This window comes from Festucalex cinctus, chromosome 12 (assembly GCF_051991245.1).
Source record: "Festucalex cinctus isolate MCC-2025b chromosome 12, RoL_Fcin_1.0, whole genome shotgun sequence".
In the NCBI taxonomy this organism is placed as follows: domain Eukaryota; kingdom Metazoa; phylum Chordata; class Actinopteri; order Syngnathiformes; family Syngnathidae; genus Festucalex; species Festucalex cinctus.
This window is the reverse complement of record NC_135422.1, coordinates 26,353,999-26,374,891: the sequence shown is the minus strand read 5'-3', so window position 1 is coordinate 26,374,891 and position 20,893 is coordinate 26,353,999. Positions and strand designations below refer to the sequence as shown.

Genomic DNA, 20,893 nt, shown 5'->3' with positions numbered 1-20,893 from the left:
AAGCAAAAACAAACCAAGTAAAATCCACTTCCCTGATTTACTTATAGCACGCCACAATCCTGAACCAATGGTTCAGACCTTGTTCCACAAAATAAATCTAATCTAAATCTAAATCTAATGTGGAATCAATTACAACTCTTGTAGTTTGAACAAATACCAATTCAATTTTTTCATACCACGTGCAGTCATGAAGGTCGCTGCCGTGTCCACGTTGGAGCCAATGTTCAGCAGGGGAAAAACAAGTTCCTCTGTTATAAATTTTGTTTGGTCCAATTCAATCAAAACCTAAAACTTGATTACCCTGGCAAAGCGACTTTCTAAATGCATGTCCCTCCCCAATTTGCAATAAAGCATCAGGTCGATCAGGCATGAATTTTGGATATTCAATTTGTGTAAGCCCATAATCATTCACCCATTTAAGACAAGTTTGTTTGTCAGCTTGCATTCGTCTTTTCCATATTTTGGTATTAGGTAATTTGACCCAAAGGGCTCCTTCAGGAGTACTAAAATTTGCATAAGGATATTTATTTTTGCAAAACCCACCCCAATTTGGCACTGATCCACAATTTTCGCGGGCCAGCTGAATCAAACAGGATGTTTTTTTCGGAATTGCAATTCATCATCCAAGGCCTGAGGCCAAAATATAAATATGGTGACCACAGCGACGTACCTGGATAAGTGTCCTGTTCTTTAGAATACACTGTGGCCAAATATTGACATTTAATCCAATAATTAAATGACATATTAAGGCAAGGCAGAACCCTTTTTTTTTTTTTTTTTCCCATTTCCCAGCTTCGAAAGCCCCACCAGGTCCTGGCGAGATCACGAGTGCGGAATTCTTTCCAAGCCTGCAAAACACCTTTTACAGTATTATTCACAAGTAACCCTGAACAATTATTACATTTTGTTCCTATCAATTTGTGATTGATGATTCAGTGTGGCTGTGCTTCTCTTACCTCTAAAAGAGGATTTCCCCAGCATTCCTCCACTGCTGTGGTTAAAAATCCACACCTTGCATTTTCCAAAATGCAATCTGCCAATCCGGCCATTATGCCTCTTGGCGAGCGGCGTGTAATTACCGCACCCTTGACTGAAGCTAGTTTGATAAAGGGCGGGATGTCGGCGATGTTCGCTGCCATTCTGATTCCCTGGTTATTTCCTGGCTTGAGCTGGATGTAGCTTTAAGCTGCTCCACGCCTTGAATTCCTTTTTTTTTCAGTCGGACCGTGTTTCTGTCAGGAATCCAAAGTTCCAGCTTTTCCAGCTCTTTCCTTGTGGGGATGGGGCCGGAATGGCCTATAGCTTGGTGTACAGCCGCAGCCACCTCCCGCACGGACTCGTCTGGAACCACCTTTCCCTGTGGTGTTCTGCTCCAGTTTTCTGCTCCTACAACTATTAACCTTCTTTCTTAAACATATCGGTCCACTTCGTCATTTCCTTGCCAGTGGCTTCCTTCCCTAAGGTGTGCCTTTCGATGGACAACATCAATTCTTAATAAAAGTCTCATTTCAGCTATTTTCTTCCATAACTCACTGTGAGCTACCATTTTACCTTTCGCTCCCTCATAACCATTTTTTTCCCAGATGGCTAGATCTTTTTTTTTTTTTTTTTTTTTTTTTTTTTTTTTTAAGGGCCAAGTAGCATACAAATACTCTTTCACTGTTTCTTTTGGGTCTTTATCTCGAACCATGGCCTTCAAAGCCTTGAAGGCTCGCATATTTCTTTCTTGATCATCTAACATTGCCAAATCATTTGGGGCCTGTGTTACTAACACAGGCTGTGCCGTGTTTTGCTGTTGCTGAGGAACAGTGACTGAGACAGGCAATGAGGAAGTTGCAGATCCTGCTTGAGCGCCAGCAGGCCCCACTCCGGCCCCGTCTTGATTTATGACATCATCCTGTTCTCTCAACTTCTGCATTTGTTTTGCAGTACGCAGCCTGTTTTAACAGCTTCAACAATACATCACACACCACGGTCACAAAACCCTCTCTAAAATTCTTAGTTAATATTGTACAATTTATTAATGTACGATATGCCGGGGTCATCAACACATTAATTATCTCTCCATAACTCGTTTTCACAGTTAGGGATGCTTCTTCGCTGAGTTTGTCTAACCAAGCAGCAGGATAAGGATATTCTGTTTGACCTACTGACGGCACATACACACGCCTGTCACAGCATCCTGCATGCTATTTCTACCTGGTGATTTTTTTATCTCCGTTAGTTTTTCCCTACCTTCTCCAGGTAGCGAGGGCCTCCAAGGCGTGGTGGGAAGGCCGCTGGGGCCGGGTTGTTCATCATCTGACACCATCTCCTTGGCCACACTCACTAGTGAACCTGTGACAGAGGAAGGGTGGGGGCCGAAGGTTACATTTTGAGTGTTCATACCTTGTTCCGTCGCCGGTGACCCGGCTCCTTCAGGAGATTTCATCAGGCGCCGCTTCTGACGCTGCGCTTTCTCCTTCAGTTGCAGCCTGGCCTCCTGCAAGGCTCGTGCAGTCCATCTCTCCATGGCCTCGGTCTCCCTCCTGTTATGCTGTTCTTGTGATATGGCCACCACGAACTCTGTATCTGGAAGCTGGGTGACAGGGGTCGCGATCTGCAGCCTAAAGGCCCCTAGGGCCACTGACTCGGCTATTGTCCACAACATTCTTCCTGATCTTATACCGTTTACATCAATCACGACACGTGTAGCTTCCTGATCAATAGCTCCATTTATAGCTCTCTCCAAAAGTTTCATCACATTTTTTATATATACTCTTTGATCTAATTCCGGAGTCCATTTTTGCCCTGGGCAATGAACTATCATGTAAAAGTTAGAACTTCCTCCACTTGTTATTCTGTATTCCCTTGCATCAGATACTTCCTCAATTGGAGCTTGGCTCCGTATGTCTCTTCTCTCTCTTTCATATTCTATTCCAGCTGATGATTTTAAACTCGCCCTGAATTTACTATTGTACGGCCTGAGTTTTACATCAGTGAGAACAATAAGAGCGCTTCCACCAATCTCCCACACATTTCCATGGAATTGACATAGCATTATACCATTTCCTACATTCACTTTTTTGGTGGTTTCATCCGGCAAAGGAATTAGCGGAGGCTGCAGCCGAAGAGGACTCATTTTTTGAGTTCGTGCTTTATGTCTCACTTCCTCTCTAGCCTGCCACTCACTTTCTTTGTTGTCATATTCTGTGTCTATACCTTCCATTGTAATTTGTTCGCGTTCATCACTTGAATCAATTTCACTTCCACTTTCCAGTATATTTCCCTGTTTTCGATATACTGCTATTTCGGTTATTTGATCCAATAGTGGTTGATACTCTTTTAAGCGGGGCATAGCTCTCGTTTCACTAGGCTTTATCAACTTCCCTTCTATCTGGGCTGTTGCGGCGAGCATTTTTACCACCGGATCAAATTCTGGTTGGGTGCTGACCAATTGCACAACATTATATTCGCTGAATATTTCCACCCACCATCTTAGCCATATTTCACCTTTTTCTTTTGTCTGTCCAACACTTGGATGTTTAACTACAGCAGTTAGCAAATATCCCTGTCCTGTGAGTTCAGCATAAAAAATGCCTTTATCCTGAATAGTATCTTCTATCAACCCTCCGAGTTTATCTGGGGGGATAGACGGGTTTAGACAGTTAATTGCTTCTCTTCTTTCATGATGCCAATTTCCTATACCTTGCCCATGAAGAAAAAGCCGTGTTTGAATATGAGGTTGTCCATGAACTGACTGTTGTAGTGCCTCAGGCCCTTCTTGACCCGAGGTCACTAAATCTTCACTGGATTCGCTCGGCCCTTGCATTCTGCTGCCTTACGATTTTACAATAGTTGTCGGTCGAAGCTATTTTTTCAGTTGCCTCCCTCTTGCGCATAGAGGGTCAGGGACTTACTATAGCCTCTGGTTACTCAATGCCTCTGGTTACAGAGTCACTTCTTCTCTACTAACAAAAGGGCTATTACTTTAGCTAACTTTTATTAGTAACTACTAGTGGTGGGATATTTCAATTAGGTTTCATACCTATTTCAACATTCCCCTTGATCAGCCTTTTTGGCGTATTTCTGAGCCCGCCTTGCCGTACTTTGGACCTGAGCAGTCAGCCCAAATAAACTGGTGTTATTTATATACCCTAAGGTTTTCAAACAACCAAACAAATTTTTATTTGTTACTTTAAGACTGATCTCCACTATTTTTAGACCTATTCCAGTTGTAGCCTACAGCACAATTTCCCTCTTGGATATTTATGTTGCAGGTGCTGTTCCAGGAAACTCTATTCCTCACAGCCACTGTTTATATGTCTAATTAAGCTTATCTGACACTAAATTTATGTCCTTTCTGGGGTAGCGAGGTCCTGGGAAGTCAACCCCAGCTACTCCCCGTCCAGGTTCTTCCTACGGACATGAATCAATTAACTTTAATCAATTGCACGTCCCTGTTCGGGCGCCAAGTGTCTGATCTTGCTTACCTGGCCAACTCTCCATTACAAAGGGTTAAGGCCCCCCTTTTATCTCCAACCATAGTAACACGGGATTTACAGAGATGACGGGGACGCTTCAAGCTGGCGTCGAAAAGGATTCGTTTAGGTTCTCACCGCCCCAGTTTTAGAGTGTCAGCCCCGGCTTCCATTAGACTACACCCTTAACGAGTAACCTTTGATGATTTAAGGATATAAAATCTAATCACACTCTTTTTACAGCGGCTCCTTTCCTTATGATCGGTTGCACTTAGAATGACCTAAATATGTTTTACTGTCCTTGTTAGAACCGTAAGGGCTTGTTTTATTTGTTTATGTAAGCCGAAATAACCTTTCAGGAATTTTTGGGAACGCAGCCGACATGTAGCCGGAACTATTATGATGGAACTATTATCTATTCAATAAGTATGACTCAAATAGTGAGAGAAAAGTGTTAAAGCAGGAAGGTGAAGGTTGGGTTTAAAAAATCAATGATTAATGTGACCACACACATGAAAACCCTAAACCACATCTTGTCTTTCTTGATTTATTACTTGATCAGTGTTCAAACCAATAGCAAAGCAAAATTTGTACAATAATGAATATATGTTGATTAATGACAAAAATTAATGAGTCACATCATAAATTCAAACAGAACAGAATCACATGTACTCACAAATTTGTTGCTCCTTACTCCAGACCATCAATTGAAGAAACAAGAAAAAATAAAAAGAAAAGAAAAATCAAAAACCAAAAAGAAGGGCCAAAGCTTTGAAAAAGAATTATTCCTTTGCTGGGTGGTCACGACAGGTAGCTATTCTGTGATGAACCACCTGGGCCTAATTATCTTTGAGCTAAACTAGTAGCTCAAAGAAAATATTTGAGGAAGTTTACCATTTACTACCCCGGCTGTTCAATTTAATAAAACTGATCAAAACAAGGGGAACTATTATCTTCTAACAGCCAATCAAGACAATGTGTCTACCACAAATTACTCTTATTTTGATTGTTAGAATTACTTCCTCATTTAGCATATAGGGGTAAATGGGGCGCAGAGACGAAAATGCCCTTCTCGACAGAGAGAGAGCCTCGATCTTTTTTGCACGCCCGCCTCGTTTCGTCCCCGTCAATTTATAACCTCGGGATGCTGAACATAGCATGACTAAGCACAGATGAGTGTGTTCCAGTCAGTCCGTACCAAAGTTTGAACTGCTGAGTTCTAAATGTCTGGTGTTTACTTCCTCTTCTCAGTTCCTCTTAAAACTGCGACCTTAACAGCTTTGCAAAACCCATTTGTTGACAAGGTCCAATTTTTTATGCAGACAAAACATTCATGACTTTAAAATAAACTGTACTTCCCATTTGTGAATAAAATCCCTTCAAAGCTTTTTACTCATAATGCCCCACACCAATACTGATTAATATGCACATAAAACTCAAACCACACTCAAATAAAATACATGTTATGTCAAAACCACGTTTCTTGCAATCTCATGGCGACATGTCAAAAAGGCCTTTACTCCCGCACTCCATTTAAGTATGTGCTTTGTAGAGGTGTGCAAAATTTCCGATTCTTAGATTATTCACGATTCGGCCGTGGAACAATCGAGAACGATTCACAAACGTCCAAATTCCGATTATATAAATATGCCAAGGGAAGCGAAACTAAAGTGACCCGAGCGAAAAGTACGCGGAACTGAAACGCAGTAGCGCGCGCGGTCTTCGGGAAGCTTTTTGGGACGGACCGAGATTACACATCCACAACTCACGCCTCGAGATTCAAAACAACAACAAGCATGGCTGAGCTGACCAACCCACCTCTTCGTGGGATCAGACCTGCTCCGAAAGGCAAACAACTTGAGGCGGAAGTATCAGCTAGCTGGCTGCAGTGCGTCGGTTAGAGTTCTACAGGGCGCCGCGCAGTGATACGAACGAACGAACAGAAAAGTAGTGGCTGGCGGTAATGGCGTCTGACTTTATTCAGAAAAGAGTATTGTGGTGGAAATGTATCACGCTTTTGAAAACAAAAAGTTTTTAGAAGAAAAACGCTTTTTTTCCGAGACCCCAGCCAGCTTGGTGGACTATTTTCCTCTCGTCCAACGCCGAACCAGAACGCGTGTCACAGAACGCTGTCAGAAAGAAGTCAGTGCTGATCGCACACACGGGAGGTGAGGATCAAATTGAGATTCATGTTAAAAAAGCCGAACGATCCCATTAATGTTTACACGTTCATGTTTACACAAGTTAAAAAGCAGAAAAGCACTTGAGGTTTTTTTTTTTTTTTTTTTTTGTACCTCTGAGAAACTTTAATGTTTACATGTTCATCTTTACACAACTTAAAAAGCAGGAAAGCACTTTTTTTTTTTTTTAGGCATTTGTATTGAAGTAGTAGTTCACATTGTCTTTCATTTATACCTCAGTGCACTTTTGAGTGGATAAAAATAATATATTTTTGCTCAATGCTATGTTTTATTCTGTTGAAGACTGAATATACTTAAAAGCTGTTGTTACAGAATGAGGACTTGAGTATTTTATTTACTGTTTTGAACTGTTAACTTGATACTGAAATAGTAGTTTATTTAGGCCTGAGAGGACTTTTGTACTATTTTTGTAACTAATGTACGAAACATTAAAAGCACCAAAATACATTGTTTTTTTTCTGCTGCCTGGGGGGGAAATCAATAATCGTTTTATAATCGAATCGTAGCCTCTGAATCGTAATCGCAATCGAATCGTGAGGTGCCCCAAGATTCCCACCTCTAGTGCTTTGACATGTGAGCGTGTTGTGTGTGCAAAGTGTGTGCAATTGTGTTACCGTAAATGGATATGTGTATATGTGTTTTATGCTGGCTGCTGGCTCACAAGTATATTTACCAATTATGGGGCATGTTTAAACGCTAATGAAGTTGACAACCACACCAAAGACATTTCAGACTAGTGTTGTGTGACATACCAGATTTGTGTGACATAGCGATTATCTCAAACAATCATTGCATCGTTGCATTCATTTGTTAATACATGGCACAGGTTCACATTATACATGTTAGTGACATCATCTATGTTTTAACTTTTGGTGACATCCGCTCAGCCCTCAGCCCGTGTTACTCGTCAGTGTCGAATGAACACTGCATGTTGACGCCAAAGGAAATAGTATTTTTTAGTTATTCAAAATGTACAAATTAACACACAACAACAATATACAAGTTATACAAACTACAACAACCAGTGTCAGACATGGAGTAATGATATGCCAGGTAAAAAACCTTTGTATTGTCCTCGAGGATCTGGGAAAGTGTCACTTATTTGCCACAAGTCCACCAAGGTACTGCAGTCTGGGATCCAGGTACAGGAAATCATGGTGGTGCTGATGTGCCAGCAATGTGTCAAAAAGTATTTCTTGGTGTCAGTCTATCAGCTGGACTTGGATATCATGTTCCTCCAGGGTCATTCCCTGTACGAGTCTCTGCAAGAAGGTAACAATTGTATGTCAGATGAGGTACCAAACAATGAACTGAAAGTCACTGAGGCAACGAAATACACATTACATGAGCAAGACTATTTGTGAAAGCCATGTAAATTCCTGCACATCGAAGTACAAGGAAGCTGTACGCTGTTGTATTGAAGAATCAATACTAATTAAGTTGCTTAGTGATATTTATTAGGTAAAATTGTTCAACATGGTGACAAATCGATATCTGAGTACAGGGTTTCAAATGTTTTTGTAAGCAGCACTTTTCTGAGTGGTTAGTAGCAACAAGACACGGGGGGAATTACGAGTCTGAGTTGCAGATGTGTAGTTCAGTTCACACCATTAGTTTGTACGATATACTAAACAAATCAGCAAACGATGTAATCTAAATGCCACATATTCCAAGCAAAGGTACGTTTTGAGCCATTCACATGCATGCTCGAATGGATTATTTTTCAATGCTGACATAATTGTACGTTACATGACACCGCATTCTCTTTCTCGTCGTCTCCCTCGCCCTCTTTGAGATGAAACATATAACATAACTGTGTGTTCTCTGTTGCATGGTTTAGTTGCACTAACAAATATGAACATAGATAGCCATTAGCATTAGCTGACGTACAGTATTTCCTAACAATGCCACAAAAATATTAATTCTGAAATTAAATGACTAAATCACACATTTAGGGATCTGTACAGTATGTCTCAACAAATGCAATTCACTTACGTCATCACATTTGCGCTTCTGTTCTGGTGAATTTCGATGGTAGGCTGGCGAAGTATTGGCTCTCTGGGACACCGTAGTTCGTGTGCTTAAAATCATTGCATTCTCTTGTTTGACCGATAGATGGCGGTCGTGAGCTACACACTGGGGCTTTAAAGAAATGCTGCATCTCCTTGAAAATTTGTTTTGAAGCATGTTTTGCTTGGAAGCATAATGTTTCCATGTTTTGAAAATATTGTTAAAAAAAAATCTGTGTTGTCATCCAACAAAATTTGATCAGCTCTTTTAACGGTCATCTTTCTCTTCTAGGTTCTCCGTAAATTCCGAGCTCATGAAACCAACCTGCTGATTGCCACAAGCATTGTGGAGGAAGGTGTGGACATTCCGAAGTGCAACTTGGTGGTGCGGTTTGACTTGCCAACTGAATACAGGTCCTATGTCCAGTCCAAAGGCAGAGCTCGAGCGCCTGTCTCCAACTACGTTATGCTGGCTGATAGTGACAAGACCAAATGCTTTGAAAATGATCTTGCTACCTACAAGGCCATAGAAAAGGTCAGGTATCCTCTCCATAGTTTACATACAGTCACCTCCAAAAGTATTGAAACACCAAGGTCAATTCCTTTGTATTTTGTGTTTTGTGACATTTGGGTTTCAGATCAAAAGATGAATATGAGATAAATGTTCATAATTAGGGCCCCAGCAGCTGCCGCTGCGAGGTCCCTATTGTTTTTCGTTCGGATTATTATTGGGGCCCGAGCAGCTACCACTGCAAGGTCCCTATTGTTTTTCGTTCGGATTATTAGGGCGCGAGCAGCGACCGCTGGCAGGTCCCTATTGTTTTTCGTTCGGATTATTAGGGCGCGAACAGCTACCGCTGAAAACTCCCTATTGTTTTTCATTCAAATTATTATTATTATTAGGGCCCGAGCAGCTACCGCTGCGAGGTCCCTGTTGTTTTTTGTTCGGATTATTATGAGGGTCTGAGCAGCTACCGCTGCAAGGTCCCTTTTGTTTTTCATTCAAATTATTATTATTATTAGGGCCCGAGCAGCTACCGCTGTGAGGTCCCTATTGTTTTTTGTTCGGATTATTATGAGGGTCTGAGCAGCTACCGCTGCACGGTCCCTTTTGTTTTTCATTCAAATTATTATTATTATTAGGGCCCGAGCAGCTACCGCTGTGAGGTCCCTATTGTTTTCATCGAATTATTATTATTATTATTATTATTATTATTATTATTATTATGGCCCGAACAGCGACCGCTGCAAGGTCCCTATTGTTTTTTGTTCGGATTATTAGGGCCCGAACATTGACCGCTGCTGGGTCCCTATTGTTTTTCGTTTGAATTATTATTATTATTATTAGTAGTAGTAATAGTAGTAGTATTATTATTGTTATTATTGTTAGGGCCCGAGCAGCTACCGATGCGAGGTCCCTCTTTTTTGTCGTTCAGATTATTATTATTATGATGATGATTATTATTTTTAGGGCCCGAGCAGTGACCGCTACTGTAATTCGTTCAAATTATTATTATTATTATTATTATTATTTATTCTCCGCAAACGGTCGCGTTTTTGAGGACCTAAACATTTACAGAAACTCAAACTTTAAAATCTTAAATTATCAAGAAAGAGCAAATGCTTAATAACTCTAATTTCCAAGCTCCAAAAAATCCCAAATATCTCATGCAATTAATGAAACGATGACTGTGGACCGCACAATAAACAATGACCTCCCAGACATGTTACTTACTTGTTATGATGTAAAGTTAGTGATTTAGAGAATCTTATTTTTTTAATTCAAGTAACTGTCACTCCTTTAGCACGCTGTGGTGTTGCAATGTAACACACAGCAGGTGGTGAAATTACAGCATGTTTCTTGCATAACGTGATGCGTTACATTGACAGTCACAATACAGAGTTGCTCAGATGGGGAAAGTAATTAATTAGGCTACTCTGTTCCTCTCTAAGATTAACACCACATTCAATATGCGTTTTCCACACGATCGTGGAAAATGGTGGTGGTGGTGGTTACAAAGAGTGGGTCGAATTACTTACTGAAAGCGGCAGAAAGTTACAAAAATCATTTGAATGCACGTGATTGCATGAAAAAGTTGTGTAACAAAATATTCTGGAAAAGGTAGCATTGTTGTTCAGACCAGTTTAGAGTTTATTGTTGTTGTTTTTTTATTAAATTATTCTGTTGAACCACATTTCAACACTAATATCTGATTTTCATTGGTTAATTTTCATTATAATGTTTTCACTTTTGTCAGATTTATGTTATTTTATATGAGGAGAGAGGCAGACCAATAATTTAGTCTTTGTATCAGTCTCTTTGTGTCATCCTCATAAATTAATTAATTATTTTTTCTTTCAAACAGATCTTGAGGAACAAGTGCTCCAAATCAGTGGAGGTTGGTGATTTTGAAGAAGAGCAAGTGTTGGATGATGACAACATCCTTCCTCCATATGTGCTTCGATCTGAGGATGGAGGTCCCCGGGTCACCATAAATACAGCCATTGGTCACATTAACAGGTATGCTACTGTGGTTGCATTGTTTCTGACATTGAACCCATGGGAGCAGCCATTTTAAAAAATAAAGCATTTCATTAAAATGGGCCAGGTATTGTGCTCGGCTGCCCAGTGACCCCTTTACCCACTTGGCTCCCAAGTGTAAAACTCTGGAGACACAAGACGGAAGATTCCAGTCTACACTTCATTTACCCATCAACTCCCCACTAAGAGTGCCTGTTAAGGTGTGGAACCAACTATTACATCCCTAAACAAGTATGCAAAATATGCTGTAGCAAGTGCATTAATTTTTCAGAAATGTTTAATTTCACAGGGTCCAAAAATGAATTGTTCCAGATTGGCAGAGAAAGCAGTCGCGCTACTTTGTTGTGAGAAACTCCATCGAATAGGTACGTTTATATATATGAAAATCCCCACCCTCTCCCAGTGTTGAGGTATTTTGGTGCGGCCGTGCTTTGTCACCTTTTTCACCTCTGACCCGTTTTTATGCCTGGATGATACATGCCAAGTTTGAAGTTAATCGGATCAATCGTCTAGGCAGAGGGGGCCCTTTGAATGTGCAAACAATCAAAAATTCATAACTCACTTCCTGTGCATGGATATGGCCTGAATGGACTTTTTTGTACGTCTCAAGACTCTACATGTGCCTGCCAAATTTCGTAGCCTTCGGTCAAATGTGCCGCAATTCTATTTTGTTTTTCCACTGCTGGGGGCGCTACAGAGACTTTTTTATTTATTTAATTATTTTTTAATTGCACATGATGACTTCAAAATCTCAAAAATTTGGTGTTTTTGAAAACGTAAAAAAAAAAAAGAAAAAAAGAAAAAAAATTGATTCTAAATGGTTGCGCCAAGTGGCGGAGCCAGACTTTCATAAATAGGGGGACCGGGGGGGGCCCAAGGATACTTCATCCAAAGATATCATCAAATTTGTTTTTATGAAAATTCATTTCAATCGGAGTCTCTAAATGTCCAAATATATTTAAGTACATATTAAGCACGGGAGATTTTTGCACATAATGTGCCGTTTATGAAGAATGTATAAAATGTACAAAAAATAATTCAGCACTGTTTAACTTGAATGAACTTGTACGCACACACGCAGATACTGTATTCATGCAATTACAGTACTTTTATCAACATAACATTATAATATGAACATAGTGCAAATTTGTATTACAGTATGACTAAAGGTCCTGTCTAAGTGCCAAACTCTCCTTGTTGTTTCATTTTCCACACACCTTATGAAAAATAAATTTATTACTACAACTACTACTTCATTTACAACCACATAATTTATTAATGTGATTAATTAATAATAATGTTAATAAATCCACCACTTCTACAGGACTGTCTCAGAAAATTAGAATATTTGAATAAAGTCCTTTATTTTCTGTAATACAATCAAATAAACAAAAATACCATACATTCTGGATTCATTACAAATCAACTGAAATATTGCAAGCCGTTTATTATTTTAATATTGCTGATTATGGCTTACAGCTTAAACAAAACTTAAACATCCTATCTCAAAATATTTAGAATATCCTGAAAAAGTATACTAGTAGGCTATTCAACTAATCACTTGAATCGTCTAACTCGAAACACCTGCAAGTGTTCCAACTGAATCCAGAATGTATGACATTTTTGTTTTTTTTAATTGCATTACAGAAAATAAAGGACTTTATCACAATATTCTAATTTTCTGAGACAGTGCTGTAAATGCAAATGTCAGTTAGCGTCTGTTTAAACTTTCAACCATTGGAGGGTGCTATTGTATTGCATAACAACAACAACGTATTTATTTTTAGCTTGTGCAAAACTACGTTGCTTATTGATGTCCGTGCAAAACAATCTATCTGAACTAGAGGTGTCAGTTGATTAAAATTTTTAATCGTAATTAATCACATTACTTCAATAATTAACTGACCATCAATCACACATTAATCGCACATTTTATATCTCAATTTATACCTAAATTTACAATAAAATATACATTTTTCCCCCCTAATTTAAATATGGTTTTATTTTTTAGTCATTGATAGAGTAATTTCATAACAATTCAAGAAAAAAAGTTAAAAAAAAAAATATATATATATATGTGCTGTACTGTAAAACCAAACCAAAGTGTGACTGATTTGTTTTGGTCATTTTTCTATCACTACAACATGGTATAATTGCATTTGTAAGACAATAATGACAGCTCAGTGCATTTTTCATTTCATATTAGGAGCTGCCTATTTTTGAACATGAAGTAACTTGTGAAATTATACACATTTTTTAAACTGTAAAATACAACACAGTCCCCACAAATATATGCATTCGCTGAAGGCTTTTATTTTGTTAAGTGAAATAGGATGTGCATTGTAAAATGCCGAATATTTACTGCATAGGAACCAGAAACGACCGATGTGTTCTTTTCATATTAATAGCTCTGTAATTTTAAACAATAAATAACTTGCGAGTTTCTGCACATTTTAAAATTGTAAAATACAACTTGACGCCAATCCCCACACATATAGGCAGTATCATTTAATTTATTACTGCTAAATTGTGTTATAGTGACTCCTTTTCATGACGTCGGACGCTTTTATTTTGTTAAGTTCTCGGATGCGCCATGACGCAGCTGAGGCCGCTCTACTGTTACAGCGAACACATCGGTAGTTTCACTTTCACCCTGATGAGATGTTTTGTGGAGATCCTGAATAAAATACGCCTCACATTTAAAGATAAATAGGCTTGGGCTCACTCCAACTGACAAGACGGCGTCCATTCGGCTCGTTACTCTCACAGGGGTTTCAGAGTGCCAATGGACACCTCTTGGTGCTCGGTGCTAACGGCTAGCCGAATGCGTTCTTTCAAAGCAAGGCACGGGTGGTAGTGGTGAGACACAGTCCAAGTGGCTCCTCCACGCTACATTCTGCCCCACTGTATGTTGCATTGGATAGTTTTGACATGGACATTTCTACTGCTTGGTGACTGGAATTCCCTGAGTAGAGGCTTTCCAAATAAGGAGCGGTCGTTAATCGAGCGTCTGCTGGGTCCAATCACATTTCAGCAGGGGCACGTGACCCCGGCCCCCCCCTCTGGCTCTGCCATTGGTTGCGCCCCCTATATATTTTTAACAAAGCAGCCCTAGTTGAACATTTCACCTCGATCGATAAAAATTGGGAGACATACAGCATGTAACTGCCCAAGACCTATGAAAATCTCTTGGAGCCATATGTTAAACCGAAGTGGACCATTTTTTACAGATGCCCGATTTTAACAATCTCCTCATTCTGATTTGCATTAGTTTGTATCATTTGTTATTCCCTTTCTTATACTTTGTTCCCATCTTTCCAAGGTGAACTGGATGATCATTTGATGCCAGTCGGGAAGGAGACTGTAAAGTATGAGGAAGAGCTGGACCTTCATGATGAGGAGGAAACCAGCGTTCCTGGCCGGCCTGGCTCCACAAAGAGACGCCAGTGCTACCCGAAAGCTGTAAGGAAATTATTAAGATGAGATCTAACTCATATGCTCCCAAAAACGGATATACATGTTCTATTTTAAATATTGCCATGGTCCCAAAAACGTATTGATGCGTTTTTTGTTGTTGTTGTTTTTTTAGTTTTTTACGTTAGAACATACAGAAGGCTTTGATGCAGCTTCTGACCTGAAGAGGTCGCTTAAGTGAATGGTAGTTATTAAAAAAGGTGGCAGCAGAGTAGAAGAAATCAACCAGGGCCATGTTGCAACAAGCTATTTTCCCCAGTGTTTTCAACAGGTTCGTGAATAATTATGAAACTTAGCTATATTCTAATGCTAATTGCTGCAAAACGGAAACAGATACAAATATACTTTCTTTCCTGATGAAAAAAGAGACTCTAATCTTTCTTTTGGTAGTTCCATGTTTTTATTAGCAATAGAACACAATATTCTGTAGTCCTTGCAAAATCTGTCAAAATCCAGTAAAACAGCCGGGACCGAAGGGGGTTGCTTCAGTTAAAATGGCTGGGAGTGAATGAACTAAACTCTGAGTCACATTGTAACATTGGTGCATAAATTTAATAATCCAAGTATGAGAATTATTTTTTTATTTTTTTTATTTTTAATTAATGCTGCCGGGGGCGTAATTCTGGGTAACCTTTCACACATACACTAGTGGACTTTTTTTCCTACTCATGTACGCTACTGAAGCACTCAAAAACACACTACTGAAAAGTTTGTTGCTCACGTAAACTACTCAATCTCTAGTCCCAATCTCTGAGTCATCCTGGATCTCACACTCTCCTATAAGAACCACATCAGCAATACCAAATCCATAGTTGAGTCCTGCAATAACCTCCTTCGTAGCCCCTGTGCTATTCATCAGAAGAATATGCCTGCCCGGACTGGGAAGTAACGCTAAGAAATTAGACCTACACCTGCCACCTGATCACTGGATGCCTCCTAGATGACTCTTTATTAATAAGTATGGCATAGTCGATGGATGTAGTGAGGTTCTTCAAGCGTTCTTCTCCGTAGGATGTTCTGGCTTACAATGACTGAGTGAAAGAGGATGGCCACCTTTTAAACACCCAGGCCCCTTCTCGAAGCCAATTAATTATAAAAAATAAATAAATAAATAAAAATAACTGATTTCCTCATCAAACCACATCAACAATAATATTAAAGGGAAAAATGTATGTGTGCGTTTGTGTTCGTGCGTTTGTGGGGGTGGGTTTGCGTGCGTGTGTGGGGGTGCTTGTGCGTGTAAATACGTATAAATTTATACTCATTAATTCACCTAAAACCTCATAAAAATCCCATTACCCTTCAGCTTAACCAGGTCCTTCAGAGTCTCGCCAGAGTCGTGAGGTTCAAATGGTCAGGAGACCACAGAAAAGGTCAGAAAAGATAAAAAGAAAAGAAAGATAAATCAAAGTGAAATCCAGCACCGACCAAACACTTCCTGCCTTCCCCATGGTTACAAAATCAAAGTCTTACGCCAACCCCAGAAGCCTCTAAATTCCAACAAATAAATGAGATCTCAAGAGACCAGAGGAAAAACTAAAGAGAGGAAGGAGGGAAGGATCGATGAGGCAGAGTGAGATCCATAGAAACCAGTACATCCAGTCCATCAAAGTGAAATCCAGCACCAACCAAACACCTCCTGCGTGGTTACAAAACCAGATTCTTACGCCAACCCCAAAAACCTCAAACTTCCAATAAATTGAGATCTCAAATGACCAGAGGAAAAACTAAAGAGAGGAAGGAGGGAAGGATAGATAAAGCAAAGTGAGATCCACAGACACCAGCACCTACTGATTCAACGAGCAGTGGGAGGGAGAGGCGAATTCTGTTTGAGTTTCAGTAGATGCTGGTGTGATGGATCTGGCATGTATAAGGACCGCCACCAAAGAAAGAAGCCGTCAACCGCGGTCCAGCAAAGCGAGCACCGTTCCCCCGGAATCCCCCGGGCCGCGGCCACCCCCACGCCACCCGGGCAGACACCGGTCGGCGAGCCAACCCAGACGCCCGGAACGCCCCCGCCCCGGCCCACACCCCCGAGCCCAAGGCCGCAGAACGAGGCCCGGCGGGCCCCCACGCCCCACCGGTCCCCAGCCCACGCCCCCCCCCGCACCCCACCCAAACCCGGCACCCACTACGACCCAGGCTCCGCCACCCCCCGGCCACCAAGGGAGCAGGTGAGATGGAGCAGAGGGAAAAAAAAATTCCCCTACTCCTATCCACCCGCATCCCAAAAAAAATGAATATGTATATGTGTGGTGCATTAAAAAAGGAAATAGAGGGACAAAGTGGTGGGGCAGGGACACAGATGGGGGAACACAGCGCTGCCAGGCACTGCATTCTATCCCCCCTGATGGCTCCCCACCCCAACTCACTCCTCCCCCTGGACGTGAAGTGCATTAAAATTGGAGGGGAGTTGAAGGGTGAAGACGGTGTTTCCACCCTTCCCCACCCCACCAAGAAATGTGTTGTGTGCCCTATGTGTATATTTACAAAGTGTATAGTGCAAAACTAGTGAAGTGAGTAAGAGGAGCGACCAGCAACCCTACCCCCCACCCCCACTCACCCCACCCCCGCCCGGCCACGGGGGACAGCGTCAAGAAAATTGACTAACTAGCATGCAGTAACACCAAGTGTTGATGCTTAGTGCCCACTAGAAATAAATCTTAAGGAGTTAGTGAGTATAGTGTCATTTAGTGTGGCGTACTCGAGCCCACTGGCAGCAACTAGGTTCCTGACTATATAAAAATAAAAACAATCAGTTACAAAATACCAAATACAGAAGCAGCAAATACAGAAGTTATAACGATGTGGTGGCTCTCGTTAACAGGCAGAATTTAGGCAGAATTAAGTTGCCAAATTAAGATTAAAATATTCTATGTACCTAGACCATATTTGTTTAAATCTTGATACTTGATTTTTATTTAAAGCAGAAATTTTTTCAATTAAGATATAATTTATTAGTAGGTTTAACCAGTGGTCGATATTTAGAGATTGTTTATTTTTCCAATTGACAAGGATTGTTTTTTTTGCAATAGTAAGGGCTATGTGTAGATTGAGATTGTTTACATGGTAGATCAGTTATTGTTAAGTCACCTAGGAAACACAATCTTGGAGATAAAGGAAGCCTACAGTTTAATGTATCAGAGGGCTTTTCCAAGACTTTAGTCCAGAAATATAGCACTGGAGTACATGACCATAAAGCATGAAGATAAGTATCGGCAGTGTTTTGTGAGCACTGGAGACAAATGTCGGAGTCAGAGAGTCCCATTTTTTTCATCATATATTGCGTAATATATGTTCTCTGAAGTATCTTATATTGGATAAGTTGCAAATTTGTATGTTTTGTCATTTTAAATACATTTTCACAGATTTTGGTCCAAAAGTCTGTGCCCGGAACTATAGACAAGTCTTTTTCCCATTTTAAAGCCGGTAAATACATTTTGTCTGTATATAAAAGTAGCTTATATATTTTTGATAGTTTTTTTGTTGTTGTTGGAGAAAGCTTTGTAATATCTTTAGCTAAGACAGGCAGTTGGAGCGTATCCTGAAGTGTTGAGATTTGTTTCTTGACCATATTTTTAACTTGCAGATAATGTAAGAAATTTCCGTTTTTTATTTCATATTTTTGGACCAAGTTTATATGCGATATAAACTTATTATCTGAGAAAATATGATGAAGGTGTGTAATTCCTTTCTGCTCCCATAAGCTTAAATGGAACAACTGATGATTGAGTTGAAAGTCGGGGTTATGTCAAATGGGAGAAAGCCCACAGGGCGCCAATTGGGAGTTTGTCATTTCTAATGCCTTCCACCAGGCAGTCAGGGTGGCGGCTATCATTGGGTTTTTAAAACAATTATGTCGTTTTATCGATTTTGTAATAAAGAGTGAATCTAAGAGTCTAAGGTTATTACAATCCTTCTGCTCCAATTCCAACCAACAGTTAGTGTCTCTGTTGGGTTGTGTCCATAGCACAAGATATTGTAGTTGATTAGCTATATAGTAGTACATAAAGTTTGGTGCCTCTAACCCTCCTTTAGATTTACTTTCCTGAAGAGTAGATAGACTTAATTTTTGCTTTTTTTTTTTTTTTTTATTCCAATAGAATTTTGTGATAGAGTCCAGCGATTGGAGCCAGTTGGACTGAGGTTTAAATGGAATCATTGAAAATAACTAATTTATCTTTGGTAAAACTTTCATTTTTATAGTAGCAATCCGTCCTATTAAAGAGATAGGAAGATTATTCCAGCGCTCCAGGTCACTACGGATGCTATCCAATAATGGTAAAAAATTGAAAGAAGTTAATTCAGTTAATTTAGGTGAAATTTTAACACCTAAGTATTTTAAATTACCTGTAGGAAAGGAGTAGTGTAGATCCTGACTTGTGGGTTTCCATGAATTTTCTTTAATAGGTAATAATGTTGATTTTGTCCAGTTAATAGAGTAATCTGATAAGTGAGAGAATTTAGTTATTAAGTTAAATGCTTCCCCTAACGAGATAGCAGGTTCTTCTAAATAGAGTAATATATCATCGGCATATAGATTGATTTTATGTTCTATTGTCCCGGAGTGGATTCCTTGGATCCGTCTATCCTGACGTATAGCTAGTGCAAGCGGCTCAATATTGCAAATAATAAAGGAGACATTGGGCACCCTTGTCTTGTACCTCTTTGTAGAGTAAAACTCTGTGATGTAATCCCATTAGTAGTAACTGTAGCTTTAGGAGAATCATATAATACTGAGACCCATTGAATGAATGACTCCCCGAAGCCAAATTTATTTAAGACAGCAAAGAGGAAGGACCAGTTAACTTTATCGAAGGCTTTTTCTGCATCCAGCGAAATAACTGCCTTTTTGTCATACCGCTGTGACATACTAATCAAGTTAAAGAGCCTCCTAATATTATTAGTAGAATGACGACCTTTAATAAAACCTTTTTGATCGCTGTGAATAATTGTGGAGATTACTGTCTCTAGTCTAGATGCCAAGGCCTTGGCGACAATTTTAATATCGGTATTAACTCATTCACTGCCAGTCATTATAGACATTTTTTACATTTCCAATACTCACGTATTCAATAATTATATATAAACCGAATCTACCAAATAACAGAATAGACTCCCTACTTTTTGTCCCGTCCCGTTCTTTTATAATTGACAGCAGAAAAATGTAGGTTTGCCAAAATACAGCCATTTCTCCCATGGACTCTGAAACTGTGTTTATTTCCTATAAAATGGGGCAATGATGTCATCTACCGGTGGTTGGGCATCAGTAAAGTTGTTTCCAAGTTTGATATTTACAGTGGAGCATGCTCAGATTCGCCCCCCATTTAGCACCGCTCTAAAAAATACAATTGACAAGTATACTTGTCAAAGGCAGTGAATGAGTTAATTAGTGATATCGGTCGGTAACTTGATGGGAGGGTGGGGTCTTTTTCTGGATTTAATAAAAGTTTAATTGCTGCTATATTCATATGTTGACGTATATCACCCTTAGTTTTAATTTCAGTTACTACTCTTAAAAATAATGGAGGCAACATTAACCAGAAGTGTTTAAAAAAATATAGCCGGATAACCGTCTGGACCAGGTGCTCTGCCATTAGGCATACTGTCTAAAGCACTTTACAACTCATCTATAGTAAGCGGGGCATCTAGAGTATCTTTATGTTCAGTAGATAACTGAGGTATATTTAAGCAATTAAGGAATACCTCAATATGTTCAGGGTTAGGTCTATTAATTTCTGAGTATAGATTATGATAATAGTTTTAGAAAATATGGTTAATTTCATCTGGTGATTGTGTGCATTCACTATTACCTGTACCATTACCAGTAACTTTAATAGCCGTTATAAGAGATTTTTCCCGATTCCGTTGAAGTTGATTTGCCAGAAATTTACCTGATTTATTATGTTCAAAATTATTATATTTCAACTGTTGTATTATAAACTCTGTCTTTTTAGATAACATGTTATCTAACTGTATTTTTATATTTTGTAATTCCGTCCATATTTGATTATTTGGATTTGTTGCATATTCATCCATTAGTTGTTTAATTTTATCTTCCAAGTATTTTTCTAATTTTTGATCCTGTTTCTTTTTGTAAGTTGAATATGATAGAATTTTTCTTCTAATTACCGCTTTCCCTGCTTCCCAGAGAAGAGATGGAGATATATTTGGAGAGTCATTTATTTCCCAAAAAATCTGCCCATT

The 20,893-nt window shown here is 39.6% G+C and overlaps 1 protein-coding gene across 6 annotated transcripts in view; it reads left to right on the top strand.

The window, feature by feature from the left end:
* Window positions 1-20,893, top strand: part of dicer1 (dicer 1, ribonuclease type III) — a 419,383-nt gene that overhangs the window by 153,778 nt on the left and 244,712 nt on the right. For 4 of the 6 annotated variants that reach the window (XR_013287765.1, XM_077540060.1, XM_077540062.1 and 1 more), the window contains exons 11-15: window positions 8,963-9,205; window positions 11,037-11,191; window positions 11,280-11,412; window positions 11,502-11,577; window positions 14,535-14,674. The exons of the other annotated variants lie outside the window; for them this stretch is intronic. Coding sequence is in view for 3 of the 4 variants with exons in the window: in XM_077540060.1 (XP_077396186.1) it covers window positions 8,963-9,205; window positions 11,037-11,191; window positions 11,280-11,412; window positions 11,502-11,577; window positions 14,535-14,674 (747 nt within the window). In the remaining variant the exon portion in view is untranslated. The remainder of the gene's footprint in view (window positions 1-8,962; window positions 9,206-11,036; window positions 11,192-11,279; window positions 11,413-11,501; window positions 11,578-14,534; window positions 14,675-20,893) is intronic. 6 annotated transcript variants of the gene reach the window in all.